Raw genomic sequence first — 15,831 nt, 5'->3', positions numbered from 1 at the left:
CATACATCCCGTTTAAAGTATAAGAAAATTTCAATACTGGCTTTGTTTATAAACTAAAAGTATCGAAACAATATATATTCTATTCTGAAAGAGTTCCTGTGAGACAACCTATATCGGCAAAACATCCTGGGTGGCGTTTACCTTTTTATTCTCAGTATATATATTACTTTTTCCTCTGCCATTGCTTGCAGATGTCTGAAGCAAAACTTGTCAGCGAGGTATAGATATGCAAACCTAGTACAACACCAGAAACGAATCCACAATGGACATTTTCCAAACCAACAAGGGTGCTCCCTTTTTCAAAACAGGACTTTTTTTTCAAAATAGGACGTGTTTTTTAGGGCAAATTTAGGATTTTTTCCCCGATATTTTTTCCCCGGGGATTTCTTTCGTACACCTATTGTTGTTGAAATTGTGTGATATTATTGACATTTAAAACATAGATTCTTGTTCGACAATCTGCGGTTTATCTACTTCTAATAAAGCTTTTATACGCTCCAATTCACTGATGAATTGTGTACACAAACGTGACTTTCTCAAATGAACAAGTAGGTCAAAGTGAAAATAAAAATGTGATTTGCAATTATGTGCACGGAGTCATATTTCTGATTACTAAACAAGCACATAAAGGTTTACAATCCTTTGATGATTTTCTGCCTTCCTCATCATTGTCTTGAGAGCAAAGCCCTTACATCATTGTTACTGAGGCAGATGTTGTGACGTCAGAGGACGTATTTGAGAATACAGGCAATTAGAAAGTGATCAAGCTTAAATGCCTACCTGAACAACATGTTACTACATGTTTGATTTTGTTTGTTGTTGTTTACCGTCGCACTCAGCAATATTCCAGCTATTTGGCGGCGGTCTGTAAATAATCGGGCCAATACAAGCCAGTGACCATCAATCTGCGCTCTTATTGTTTTGTTTGTTGTTTAACGCCGTACTCAGGAATATTCCATGCAACCATGTAGGGGCTGATATTTAGATCGGATTAGACAATCCGGTGATCAACGGCATGAGCGTCGACCTCAAATGGGATACAATGAAATGTGTCAACCAAGTCAGTGAGTCTGACTACCTGATCCAGTTAGTCGCCTCTAAAGAGAAGCATGGACTACTGAAGACCGATGTAACCCGGATGTTGGCTGGTATAGTTGACAGAAGGAATGGGAGATGAATGATATGCCCTTTTAATAATATAATATATAATTTATGTTAATATTTAATAATATAGTAATATATAATTTATTACCTTCCCGAAAGGCTCACGGTAATCACCAATAACACAAAGTTTATATACGTTATGTTTATTTTTATATTCGCTTAAACAGACTCAAGGATTTGCGTTTTTGCGTATCGGGGTAGATGTAGTTCTATATCTCTTTGACATAGCAGACATAGCAACTGAAATCGTTGTTACAAACTGATGCATACAACTTTGATCAGAGCTTAGTTTTAGTTCAAAATATCTTTACCTAACATTACATACCTGTCGCAGGTTCGGAGACGTTGAATTTGAAATCTGTTGGTACAAATTGTTTATCTGGAGAAGAAAGTAATGAATTCCCTGTCTAACGGACCCAGACAATTCTATACACACTGCATAGTATCAATACCAACATAGGGGATATTGACTTTTTCATAATATATTTATTCTTTCACATTCCTTAACAATAACTAGTATCATTATATCAAGATAATGTGTCAGTATCAGACACATATATTATATGTTTCACATTTTAAATAAATACACAGAGGCACAGCATTCGACACACGATTGGTAACAATGGTTACATTTGCACGTTCTTTCATTCAGCCAAGACATATGCTCTTTGAAATTGATACAATCTGGGTGGGCTGAGCTGGTATTAGTGACTTGTACATTATGGACATCTGTACCATGGCTGTGAGGTAGTGTATGCTATACTTCAAATAGTCAGGGAAAATGTGCAGGATAAAGACAATCTGCTTGAACGCTCCATGCCACAGGCACGCGTGTCATTGCGAGGATTTAACTTCAATTTTTTTTTGAAAGAAAATGGGGATAAGACAATGTCTAGATATGATGTTTTGTGAAGCGTTTCAAACCGGAGGGTGGGGGGTGGGGGTGGGATAATCTCAAAAGTTTTATATTTTTTCAAAAAATCTGTAATCCTGGCAATGATACAAGGGCCTGTATTCTATGCTCCTAAGTGTTTTTTTTCCTGTGCAGCGTTTAGTGTATATGTAGATTTCATAGTTTCCACCGACCACGGCCTTGTTCTTAATAAACTCCATCTAGAAGCCTTGCCTTAGGTATATGTGAAAAGTATACGCATGTAGGACTGGTTGTATATTTCCCTCTTGGTGAAGTCGAGTTAATAAATCTACAAAAATCTTAAAACATTATTTCATGATCTTGTTGGACTTTAAAACGTAGTTATGATAAGAAATGCAGAATGTGTGTTTAAATATAACATGTACACCACATGACAAACTTAAATCTGCATTTTACTGCGAACCTTGACTGAACATGTGTAAATAAGTCTGTATTTCTTTCGTATCATGTTTGCACCACTTGAGTACGTTTGAGTACTTTGTCGGTCATTTGAAACAGTAGGTGTACTAGAGTTACCTCCCTTGTCCACAAGTGACATTTTGTCATGTACTGGGTCACGTAGCTAAATCAAACAAGAAAAGACACGTAAGGAAGGGAAAAACTCGTTTGACGAGAATGGGGATTTGTACTGAGGTGTTTGACATGCATCCATTTGTTCCACGATTTAAGAAAGCTCTGCGTGAGAGGCGACTAACGGGATCGGGTGGCCAGGCTCCTCATATCCCACTTGAGATAGATCGAGGCTCATGATGTTGATCACTGGATTGTCTTGTCAAGACTCGATTATTTACAGACCGCCGTCATATAGATGGAATATTGCCGAGTGCGGCGTAAAACATACTAAACACACTCGCTCACAGATGCGCTGTCATACTGATAGAAATGTGCATCGTTGTCTAAATATATTTACATTGGTTTCACAGCAATATTTGCATAGCGTCATCTTCAAAGACCGCCCATAGGTCAGATATGGTTTGAACTCAACTTGGTCCCCAGTTTCCTAAATAGAGTAATCTCCCTTGCCGACAGTTACCCGCCCACCCTCAGGATAGTCGCGCAAACGAGAGAGGAGGTTGTAAAATGTCAGCAGTAACTATAGTAAAATGAGTTAGGAAGAAACCCTTTAGCGGCGAGAAAGTAAATATTATCGACAAGGTGAAGTTTCACAATCAGGAGAGTTGCAAGTGCATGCATATGCAATCACTTTTAATGTTTTGTAAATAAAAAGAACAACCGTCAACGGGTGATGTTGACCGAATGAATACGCAACTGAATGTATGTAGAAGGTTGATGAGGTGTTATAACATCATCAGTCGATCGGGACTGTTTCGTAGAAAGGCCTTATATTAGGCCCATGTGCAATGCAAACTGAACAAGTTTAATTAAAAAGTAGATGTACATGTAGTGACAATCAAATCCATCTGTAAAAAGCTGAAAAGTTAATATTGTGCCATGAAATGGGGGTTCAGACGATTAAAAAAATTGATCAGTTTGGAATGAAATCGGCGGAAATCCGCGGATCCGAGGAAAATTGCCATCCCTGGAAATGACTTCACGCGCATACCATGATACACTTTACACAGAAAATGAAATTCATTTTCAACAAAACTGTCATTGCCTATATTACAAAGCAATAATTAGCCCCTTAGAGTCTACGCAAGCAATATTTCATTCAAAGTATTCATTTAATTCTCCGGAATTTTATTGTAGAATATTTGTTCTTTTAATGCATTCCTTATCTGCTAACAGTCGCTATTACAAGGAATGATGCAAGTTCGGGTACGGTCCATGAAGGTGACAAAGTACTCGTTGGACCCTAGTGTGGTTATCTACCGTCAGTTGATTGCAATTCACAGCGCGTATGCTTTTATTGTACTATTTTGTTTTATGATATCATTTTATGATAACATGTCCATCGACGACAGGCTTTTAACTCGCCATAATATGGCTGAAATGCAGCCGATGTGAGGCTAAATATTAACTCACAGGCGCTTGTAACGCTGAAAACTGCCATCAAGGTATATATTGTCCCGAACGGGGTATTACTACTATATGAAAGGAAAGGGATGTAACGAGGTCAACACACCAAGTTCGTTTCAGGGCAAATTAGTTTGCCACAGAAAAGGGTGTGAGTAAGCAAGCATTATCAGCCTGCAAAGCCATAATTCATACTTTGAGTAAGTATGTTAATGCATGACATTGTAATGTAAATGTATTAACGCTGTGATAATTACGTAATTTAATTCTGTTTAATTATACAAACAAATGAACTGCATTTTATGCCTCTGTCTTTTCCCAACTGACCCTTGTAGAGTGGGTCTGACCACAAATTTTATTGACTTGAGAGTGTGTGATGTCTTTAAATTATCTCCCTTGTTTACCCATATACAATATGTCTTCTTGTCACCCAGTAACCCATAAATTATTGCAGAGAAACACTGTTTTTAGCTGATACTGTCAAATACTGTTAACTGTGAATAGAAATATTCAGTTTTGGGCAGGTTAACCAATAAAGTTTTAAAATTATGAGGATATTTTCACTTTGTACCCTCTAAACTGGCTTATACATGAAACTGTCAAGTCTAACAACCTGAAAACAATACACAGTAAATAGTTTTGATTTCCTGGAAGTTTTTTAAAGTCTTAGCTTGATGAATCAATAGATTCAAGCATAAGTTCCTATCATACTGTGGTCTAAAAGTGATTTCATCTGTTTAAGGGGTCATTTGCCTTGATCGACGAACAGGCGGCAGGGTACTCTGATCAGTGTTCCAGACAGCTAGGCATTATGCATCTCCTCACTTAATACTTTCTGACAAACTTCATCAACCAGCCTTACATATGTCAAGATGCTAAAGCTGCTTAATGTGAAATCTCTCCAATTTCTGGCCTGTATTCCATGATTTTGGTCGTTCAAAATTTATTCTGGGTTGATATGATCTAGGCAGCCCCAGTCATGTATGGAATCAACCCATGACCCCCTTCTTTTGTGAAATAGGCGTAAACTCCCATGGTATATACATGATTTGAAAACTTTCTCTATGAAAGCAGAAATGCATTTTTGTAAAGCTTTGATGAAGTAGACATGATGTAACTCTTACACCTCTATCAGTGCAGCAAATCTCTTTATTCTTTTGCCATAACAGATATGTTGGACAGAAAAAAATATTGAGGTTTCATGCAGTTTTATTTTTTTTCTGAGAAGTTACATGTATATACAGTACATAAATCACAGATTGGCCTAGTGCAGATGCAGATAATTTTTTCTACAGGTTCCACTACACTATATCAATATCACATGCTGCCCGAGCGAGGACCGTACGGACAGAGGCCTGTGACAGCTGTGATTGGATGAAATAGTGTAAGATGTGTATGTGTTTTAAAAGCACATCCACCCTGTTATTAAAACTGACCACAATTTTAAGTATTTAGTGCTGTCATTTTTATCACCATGGGTTATGCTTATGTGTGTACATATATTTTGAAGTAGGTGACATTCGGTGCGGAGCTGGGGGTTGATGTGTTCCGCTTCCTGTGCTTAGAGGCTTAGAGGCCAGACTGTGCCCATGTGTACATGGAATGGCTGTTGATAGCCTGGCTATTTTTTTAAAAAATATAAGGTTACTATAGAAGTCTATGGGAAAACATTTGGTGTTGTGTAACCTTAAGTCCGATCGCGATGCGTAATCTGTGATCATGACTGTAAGGTTTATGAGTCTCGGAACGACTGGTGATTAGCGCGGAGACAGGTGCCACCGATTCAGCGTGTTTTGGTTCGCGGTGTGCGCGTACACGATGCAATAAACATCATATTCAGTAAGTTAGCAGTACAAATTCTGAGCAGGGATTTTGGCTCTGAATACGCTAGCACCCTAAGTACTGCTTCGATTTATGTGTCTTATTTTGTAGGTAAATCTATTTGCTTTCAAAGTGTATGCAGTTTATTAGGGATGTATGCAGTGATCATTGTTGAATTTGCCCTGAAACGAACTTGGTGTGTTGACCTCGTTACACCCCTTTTCTTGTATATAGTAGTAATACCCCATTCGGGACAATATATATCATGATGGCAGTTTTCAGCGTTACAAGCCCCTGTGGCCCAGCGGTGGAAGGTTTTTGAGTTCGAAGCCTATTCTTGGTATCCTCAGGAAAACATTGGCCCAAATATTGTCAAATGAGGCGTTATCACCAGGGCACAATGGTCTCAGAAAAGATAATGCTTGTCGTAAGTTTCGGGTAACGAGATCGGGTGGTCAGACTGGCTGATTTAGTTGACCAGTGTTATTGTATCCCAGTTGTGTAGTTCGATGCTCAAGCAATATATTACTGGACTGTCTGGTCCTCACTCGATTAAACACAAACCGCCGCGGAATAATGCGGCATGAAAGTAAACTCACTCACTCACTTGGACCAGCAAGGGATGTTTGAAGCCATTCTCACTGTGTATTACTACGTTGATAAAACAGACTAGCAAGTATATTTGCTAAATATATTTGTTGGATTTCTTTTGTAAAGTATTACAATGGAAATGAACTAGATGTCCATTTCTATTTTTAGACTGGCATTCATGACAGACATATCACATTTTCAAATGACAAGAAGTGAAAATCAACTAAAAGGGTTGCTTAATCTTTCATAAACGCACTCTTTAAACAGTCTGCATAATTGTTTTGCATTTGAACTGAAATGTTGTGCACTCTTTGGTACTAGTGCAAAAGTCTGATTTTCAGATAAAAATGTTAATTTCATAGGAGGGTCAGTTCCGATGTTACTTGCACTGCAGTTTTTCTACCGACCTGTTTCTGTATGTTTTGTAGATGTTTTGTAAAATTAATATCGACCTGGTCAGTGTTCTTATCTTGTCAGCGATTAGAACAAATAGGAACGAAAATGATCTTAATTAACTCAAGATGCTTATTATTACTGATTAAAGCACATTTTCGTACTAGTTGATACACCCCTGTGACGTGCAGTGTATCGTATTATGATTTCACTGTGGGCTTTTGGTTTACAGGGTTTTTAATACAGATGATCTATTCTGCCCACTAAAATATTTCAGAACACTATACAGAGATATGTCAATAAATGAACTTTACTGTCAGCGTCATCAGAATGCTGTCACCATGGTAACTTCAGAGCGACGTCAAATGTGGCCAAGATGGCGGCGCGTCCTGACGTTATGACGAGGAAAACATTTGAATGCTGTCACGTGTTGGTGCAGTGCTTATAATACTATCACAGTAATTATTTAATAATGTTGGCAAACATACTTGTACAAGTCTACCGTAAACAGTCTAAAACTGCCACTACGCTAATCACTTCAGATCCACAGCAAGCGCATGGATGCAGTTTCTAGTGAATATCAACAACATTATGATGCACGACTACTACAGCTTACCCAGCATTTACAACAGCTTACCCAGCATTTACTACAGCTTACCCAGCATTTACTACAGCTTACCCAGCATTTACTACAGCGACGCAGCAGATTAGGTTGTTTCCGTTCAACAACTGAACATGGTAAAACGAATTCAAGATTTTACAAAAATAATATATTACATCTCGTATATCAAACATATTCTGAAATATCAAATTAGGTACCCTGTTAGCATTTTAAGGCATATTTTTTCCAGTGCGATTGGTGCCCAATTTATTAGGCATCAAAAGAGTGAGTTTAGTTATACGCCGCTTTTAGAAAAATCCCGGCAGGGGACAGCAGGGTTCACACAGTCTACCCATATGGGGAATAGAACCCGGGTATTTGGAGTGACGAGCGAATGTGCTACGCACTAGGCTACCCCACCGTCCCTTAAAGGATCAATAATAACTTAGGGGATACGTTTGATAAAACTGTAGACTCCCTTACGCTGAAAAATATTCTCCATGGTCCCTAAATCTGTCTTTCAGTATATGTAATTGAGTTTATTATACAAATTATACAAAATACCAAGGAATGTTTGGTATTTATAAGCAAGAAGATATCGTCAACACAATGATTCAACGTTTCTGCTTATTATGCGATCTAGATCTGTCTGCTACAACACGAAACTTGATATGGTGATGATGTGTGACGTCACTCCTTGTAGATGAGGACGGGGACGTGGGTGTGATGAAGGACGCCTTCACTCACGCTGCCGAGAATGGTGCGCTTGATCTTCCCCATCCCTCGGGTTCCGATAACGATGACATCAGCATGGATCTTCTTGGCTTGGTTGCAGATCTCGTTCCATACTTCCTGGCCCCTCAGCGCTTCAAACTCGGCACTGACCTGAAGCAAAAATAATTGCGTAGATCCAAGCTCATAAGAAATAAGACCCCATGAAGATCCGGGTTAGTTAAACAAAACGTATGTGATGCACGTGCACAACGCAGTAGCCTCGCACATATGCATGAGGAATCATTCTTGATTTGGACGGTTTTCAAGAAAGTCGATAAATCACAGATGAACAATTGATTTTGACAATCATTTTGTATCACACAGTTGTTTCACAGTGTATGTCTCTAGCCGTTTTTTTTTTGTTTGAAAACAAAAATCGTGCACATGCAGATATCACGTCATACACGATTACTCTACAAAAAGCTATGGTCACAAGGAAGTGCAAGTGGTGATGCACCCTCAAAACATTCAACATTATTACATAAACATAGACTGAATGTGAATGACAAATCTGCCAGTTAAGAAATTAAAGAGAATACCCACAGCCACACTTATATCTAGTCAAGCTCAAACTGCCTCCTAAAGATACGGGTGAGAATTTGTCTTCGGGTACCCATGCTTGTCGTAAAAGGCGACTAACGGGATCGGGTGGTCAGACTCGCCGACTTGGTTGACACATGTCATCGGTTCCCAATTGCGCAGATTGTTGCTCGTGCTTTTGATCACGGGATTGTCTGGTAATCGTATCCTAGTTGCGTAGAACGATGAACCTGATGTTGATAACTGGATTATTAAGTCCATCCTCCATTATTCACTGACCGCAGGCATATAGCTGGAATATTGCTGTGTGCGGCGTTAAACAACAAACCAACAGCAGACTATTTATCGGACTTAAACTTCGCAAAGAGTAAGAGAATGAGTTTAGTTTTACGTCACACTCAGCAATATTCCAGCTATATGGAGGCGGTCTGTAAAGAATCGAGTCTGGACCAGACAATCCAGTGATCAACAACATGAGCATCGCGTGAGTATGGTTTTACGCGAGGGTGCACAAACATGGGCTAAATCCAGTGTACCCATGTGGGATACCGAGCTACTCATTTAAAAAGAACCCAAAACATCATGGGTTCGAATTTTGGTTCACCACAAACATATTTCTAAGGCTTTCAGCTCAATGCTCGTGAGTGTCTTCAAACGGTCAAATGTGAAATCTGCACAAGTTCATTTTTGCTACATGAAGTAGGCGCTTGCACGTGTTCGATTCCCCAAACGGTTCCAGTGTAGGAAGCCAATTTCTGGTGTCCCCCGTGGTGTTCGTGACGTGGGGCTGGCTCCTGTGGAAAACTCGTCTAGCTACAACATTGCTGCTGCTGCGTTAAGCAATATTCACTCACTCACTCGCCTGTCAAAATACGCAAGCATGGGAACGTCATTTGTAAGCGAATACTCCATGTAACAATCTCCTCCACACTGGTCATTAAAATATAGGTAGGTAGGTAGGATGTTTACATAGCGCACATATCCACCCACTAGTGCATGCTCAAGGCGCTGGTATTTTTCCCTCGATCACTGGATGTCAATCTCAACAGCACATCGTATTTCAATCTCAACTCCATGGGGAGTATACAACTCTTGCTGCCACTAGGCGCATCGATTTTATTGTGGCTCTCTCACCTTAATGAGGTACCCAGTTGACAGCTGGGTGGACTGTGACACATAGTCACAGCACTTTGTCCATGTTTATTGTACGTTGCTGTACCCGCAACTAGGTGTCTGCACGTGTTCATGTGGCCACCATCTGGTCATAAACCAACGGATTCGTGGGTTCTTTTAAGTGCACAGGGTTGTGTACTGTACACTAGGGGTTGTGACAACACTGAAAGAGTCTGCACACAAAGTTGACTCCAAGGTTTTTACACCCGGTCACAGGTGGGCTCGATCCCGAAACCTCAACCTCGCTGGATCACTACACTGGCACCTTAGCCAGCTCGCCCACCATGTCCCCGAAGACAAAATATTATGCAATATATATCGATGCAACTGTTACTCTTCCTTACCCCATATTCAGCAGAAATGGTAGAGAATTTTACTTCAATCCCTTTCGTATTAGCATTGGTCTCGTCAATCAGTTCTTGAATCCGAGCAGGGCCTGTGACAAAAAACAAAACAAAACAAGCATTAAATTGTCTGTGGGAACGTATCAAGTTACATCTTGCTCTCGTTTAATAGGGGGAAGGTCAAGGTAGGGCCGGTAGCTCTTACTCATTTTACAGGTCAGAGTATGACCACATGGGTTCGTGTCTTTCCGAGGATTACCATCGCATGTCATCGATTAAACCCCAATGTAAACATAATCATGGAAGACTGTCCTATCGATCACCTCTCATCACACCTACCAAAACTTATTGGTATCTGTGAAGATACTTCATTGTAAAATGTTATGAAACCAACAGAAATACTAGTAAACAGAGGATATCGTGTGAATGCCCGTGTCATACTATACTACAAACAAAAGGTATGGGAACACCCTACAAGTTGATAGCCATATATGTAGGGCCTCTCCTATTCTCGCGGTAAACACATTTTCTGCCGCGATGCGTGATGTTTAACGGTTGTTTACATCATTGACCGGTAACTAGAAAGTGGCCCAAGTCTGTGAATTATCACAATTTTGCATTGTAACGAATATTCGTGAGTTTTAACCGACTTGGAAAAATCGTAACTTTTCCCCGCCCTTTCCGATAAGTAATTCAAAGGAAGCTTACTCTTGAAAACCCAAAATATTGCAGACTCTGAAACCATATCGACACAGGCCATACTCACTCATCATGCGTTGAACGTCTCCCCAGTACTCAGGCACGTGACAGAGGAACAGCTTGTGGTTGGGTCGATGGAATGTATTGAGATACCCTGCATCAGATGCAAAAACATATTTGTTTATGTATTTGTTGTTTAACGCCGCCTACACCAATATGGCGGCGGCCTGTGAATAACAGCTTCTAGACAAGACGAACCAGTGATTAACATCATGAGCATCGATCTACGGGATATGACGAGCCTGACCAGCCGATCTCTCTAGCTGTCACTTACGCACAGCTTTCTTAAATCTTTCTAAGCAAATGGGTTGCAATTAGATGTGTCAGCCAGGTCAGCAAACCTGACCACCCGGTCCGCCTCTTTCGAGAGGCACTGGTTGATCAATTGTACACCGCATCTTCACGGGTCTGTGTAAATTTATTCAGGAGAGACTATTTCCTCCGTCGGATCGATGGCATGTGTTGCTACCACTACAACTATGCCACCATGCCACTATCCCATGAAGATCTCTGTTGGTACAATGAGTGAGTGAGTTTAGTTTTACGACGCTTTTAGCAAAATACCAGCAAAACCACATCTGGGCGAACCAGAAATGCTGGTTCGATGAACCTATGTTGAGAATCGAACCCGTGCCTTCGGGGGGACGACCGAACGCTTTAACCACTATTCCACCTCGCCGCCCCATGTTAGAACAGGTTGTGGCAATTAAGAGAGTATGAACGGGACTGGCTGTTCGTGTTTTCGTGCGTTTCAAACACAGCGCAGCAGTGCGTAATTCGATGCTCACGATGTCGTTTTTTTTTTGTATCAGCCTCAAGCATGTACTAACAGTTGAGACACTGTCAGGTGGGACATGCAATAAACAAACAAACTTTAAGTGTCCAAGGCCGTTCCTATGCATACCTCATTCGTCAGGCTACATGACATACAGTGACATGTATAAACGACCACGTTCAACACAAAACATCAATGCCACATATGTACACCGCTGACACAGACGCCATTTCAATGTGTTAGAGCAACTGTTACGAGAGCAGCAAACCAGTCTAGGCGTGAATGTGTAACGACAAAGGATACGGTTACATGTGTACACATTACACAAACAAGACGTGGTGTACATATATACAAAACCCTTAATCCCTATAGACCAGAATAATGCGGGCTGGTTATATCGCCGACAGCACAAACCTAGTGTCAAGATGAATAACAAGCATGCACTGATATCACATTGAAAACATGTTGGCAACAGGTGGCCACGAAATGATTGAAAAGCTGCTGGCTTTGAAGAGAGAATTTCACTAACAGTATACTGTAGATCATATTTGATAAGAGTTCAAACTGGACTTTATGTGTCTCGGTTATTGACGGGAGGTGTGGTGTGTGCATTTATATATGAAACAATTTATATATGCGTCCGTAAATGAGGCGGAGAGAACGAGAGAGACGCCAGTCTCTGTATCTATTCGTATTCTTTTGCCAAGAAAAAGCCACCCGTTCAAACAACACCTGAGCCGCTCCAGTGAACAATTCATTGTCACATGAGGCCCGAGGTAGCTGACCGACCGCTCATCTGCTCTAAGACCTTTCCGCAAATTTCCTGCACGATCAACAATACCCCAACAAGTTCACGGCGGCCTTGACACAGTTGTCCTACGGGCAGGCAACTCAGCTAGCAATGATACATTGTTACGACGTTAAGATGGTACCTAAATACAGCGTTATTACAATGCTAACGCTGAGGTACATCATTTTCACGTCGTGACGTCGTCATGGGAACGATGTTATTGAGTGAGCTTAGTTTTCCGCCCCTTTTAGCAGTTTTGCAACACTATCACAGCGGAGGACACCAGATATGTTCTTCACACATTGTACCCATATGAGGAATCGAACCTGTCTCTTCGGCGTGACAATGGCTACCCCGCTGCCCCGGGAACGTTGTATTAACGTTGTGGTATATGTTGTATTGTGTTTTGTGCTTATTTTACGTCCATGCAACGTTATTGCGTGTACTACCATGTACGTTGCCGGGTTTCACAACGGTATCTTATTAGTTCCTTAAGCCAGTGGTCGGTAGCACGAACAACCTCTGAATTCTTTCGTGGTGTTATTAAACACCACCGACACCGATTCATATGTTTAAGGTGTTAGTTTTACACCACAGAGCTATCACTGTGGTCATAGTACATGTATTTCAAATTGCCTAGCACATTCTATATATACTACACAAAAGATGTTTGGACACTGATAACGAAACGTCGCTCAGTAGTACATGGGATGCCATTTAATTGTTTGTTCGTTAATCCCCCCCCCCCCCCCCCCCCAAGCTTTGCCAATAAATAATCGAATTTGAACGAGACAATCTGGTGACTGGATCCACGATCATCGAACTCAGCAGTTAGAACAGTCACGTCATCGAGCCTGACTACCCGATGTTATTTAACACTGGCTTCTCACGACAAACATTTGCTGTGGATTAAAACCAACACGAATGTTTACAATGGGTGTATTTAATTGTTGCATCATGATACGGTAATTGAAACGGCTTTGAAAGGTTTGATTTACATTTTAGTATGGGTAAGTCAGTGGTTAAGGTGTTGGCTTCCCACATCCAAGGTCGATGTTCCATTCCACACATGGTTAACACATGTGTGAAGCTCTGGTGTCTCCGGTCGTAATATTATTAAAATCACGGCAGGGGACGCTAGAAATGTTGTACCCATTAGGAGAATCGAACCCCGTGTCTTTATCCTGACGAGGGCACGCTAAACAACTAGACTACTCTATCACCCTTTCTTCATGAGACAGGCCTCATGATAGAGGAAAGAGATGAAGGTTACAATTAGGGCCGTTCACCTTCATCTTTTATTTACTTTCATCAGTGTTTGCCCCGAGTCGATAATGAATCGTGTACTAACAACCAACCACTTCAATGACTCGGTACACCAACGCTGAATAAACCGGTCGATGATGGCGACGCAATCCCAGAGTCCTTATAATATACCGTATGTCCTCTGTTAATATTAATAAATATTAACGCAGCTCACAATGCCCCGCGCTGGCATGCACTAAGGGCGTATAACTTAATGGACATTACTATACTACAGGAGATAACCCAGGCTGCAAGTGAGGCGCTTGTAAGGAGATGTTGTATAGTCACAAGTCTCATCCCACCGGGTACCCATTTTATGCTGACGCAAAGTCACTTGCAAAGGTCCGACCACGTGTGTCACGTGTGCTTTGTCATGGGGCGGCTCTATCTGGTGATGTTCAAGAAACTAACCGAAATCAAACTGTAAAACACGGTCCCTCATCCAATGACTCTGCGTCATGATTTATATCACCTGGGCTCTATGCATATGACCACGCATGAAAACGACGCCACGGGCTACCAGGGGCGGTGGGGGTAGTCTGGTGGTTAAAGCGTTCGATCGTCACACTGAAGATCTGGGTTCGATTCCCGACGTTGACAGAATGCATGAAAGCCAAATCCTGGTGATATTGCTAGAATGTTGCTAAAAACGGCTTAAAACTAAACTCACTAGCTAAATCCCAAACAAGCCGGAATCTGATTGCCGCCGGGCCAAACGCTCTGTCTAAAAAAATAAGGCGGGATATCTGTGATGATTAATAATGGCCAGTTCCTCAAAATGTTGATACCCTTTGCAATCCTGCAGCTTCCGGATATGATACTGTAGTCCATAGCCACTCGGAGAGACAGTGGACAAAACCGATTCCATGTCTGTGCATGCCAGCCTCTAAACACGCCAGTTCAGCGTACAATTATTAATAAAAAAGCACAAGCGTTAATTTTATGAAGTACGGTATCTACAGCAGGTATAGTTTCAACTTGAGACAACATATTACCATTAATACGAGACCGGAGCACGCATACACGCATGCACGCACTAATGCAGTCCAACACCGAGCTTGTCTATTATTCCCCGACGACGCCTTATATCGGTGACAGGATTATATATACCGGCCATCTATATGTTAAACCAAACAGCATTCATGAGGATGAATACATACACCTGAACGTCACGGATGCAACAACTCATTGCTCTAAACACCAACCAGTTATATATTTCAACACTTAACGACAACCGAAATGATTTATGAAAAGCATGCATTTTTATTCAGCAAGTGATTTGAAACTGTCAAAAAAGAGCATTTCACTAATTACTCCCTGCAACACATGTACACCTAACTGATTCTGGCATACTTACACTTGAAAGCCCGTTCGCTGATATCACTGTTGTCAACTGAAACGAGGACTTTTGTTTCTCCTCCTGCCATTGCTGTTGATTGATCGAACTGTCAAGAATGTTCTTTCGCTGTCAAGAATGTCTCGTCGTTCCTCAACACTCGACTGTCGCCAAACAGGGATATTAAGGCCACGCGACCAAAAGGTCAAGGGAGCGGTTATTGTAGCAACTGCGTACAGTCGAGCAAATTGTGAGCATGCGTTGTTGTCAATACGAGTCTCGAGCATAGAGGTTTCCATGGGAGAAATCATTGCAATTCTAATGTGATTTTTATTTCAGAATTTTTCTGTTAATTATAACAGCATTTTAGCTTTCAACTTTGAGTGTATGCGTGTATGTACGTGACGACGCATGTCAAAACGAAACTTTCAATTGGCTGTCAGCCTAGATTTTTGTAGTTCAGTACGCACATACATATGTGTACATTACGCATGGTTGAATGTGGCGTCGGACAATGGAAAATATGTACAGGCATGTCGTTTAGCTGGTTCAGT

The 15,831-nt window shown here is 41.0% G+C and overlaps 1 protein-coding gene across 1 annotated transcript; it reads right to left on the bottom strand.

The window, feature by feature from the left end:
- Positions 1 to 6,573: 6,573 nt before the first annotated feature.
- Positions 6,574 to 15,585, bottom strand: LOC137296726 (uncharacterized). The gene is made up of 4 exons (XM_067828559.1): positions 15,299 to 15,585; positions 11,079 to 11,165; positions 10,313 to 10,404; positions 6,574 to 8,366 (listed from the first exon to the last, which is right to left on the bottom strand). Exons 1-4 carry the CDS (start codon positions 15,366 to 15,368, stop codon positions 8,172 to 8,174), a joined length of 444 nt encoding a protein of 147 aa, XP_067684660.1. The 5' UTR covers positions 15,369 to 15,585; the 3' UTR covers positions 6,574 to 8,171.
- Positions 15,586 to 15,831: the final 246 nt, after the last annotated feature.

This window comes from Haliotis asinina, chromosome 9 (assembly GCF_037392515.1).
Source record: "Haliotis asinina isolate JCU_RB_2024 chromosome 9, JCU_Hal_asi_v2, whole genome shotgun sequence".
Lineage (NCBI taxonomy): Eukaryota > Metazoa > Mollusca > Gastropoda > Lepetellida > Haliotidae > Haliotis > Haliotis asinina.
This window is presented reverse-complemented; position numbering and strand designations above follow the sequence as displayed.

Bases quoted from the DNA above. Each gene is read 5' to 3' on its own strand.
- LOC137296726 (XM_067828559.1), bottom strand. From the start codon at position 15,368: ATGGCAGGAGGAGAAACAAAAGTCCTCGTTTCAGTTGACAACAGTGAT. The intron at 11,166-15,298 runs GTAAGTATGCCA...CATCTGATGCAG, and splicing joins CAGCGAACGGGCTTTCAAGT to GGTATCTCAATACATTCCAT. The intron at 8,367-10,312 runs GTAAGGAAGAGT...TTTTTGCTTCAG, and splicing joins CCATTTCTGCTGAATATGGG to GTCAGTGCCGAGTTTGAAGC.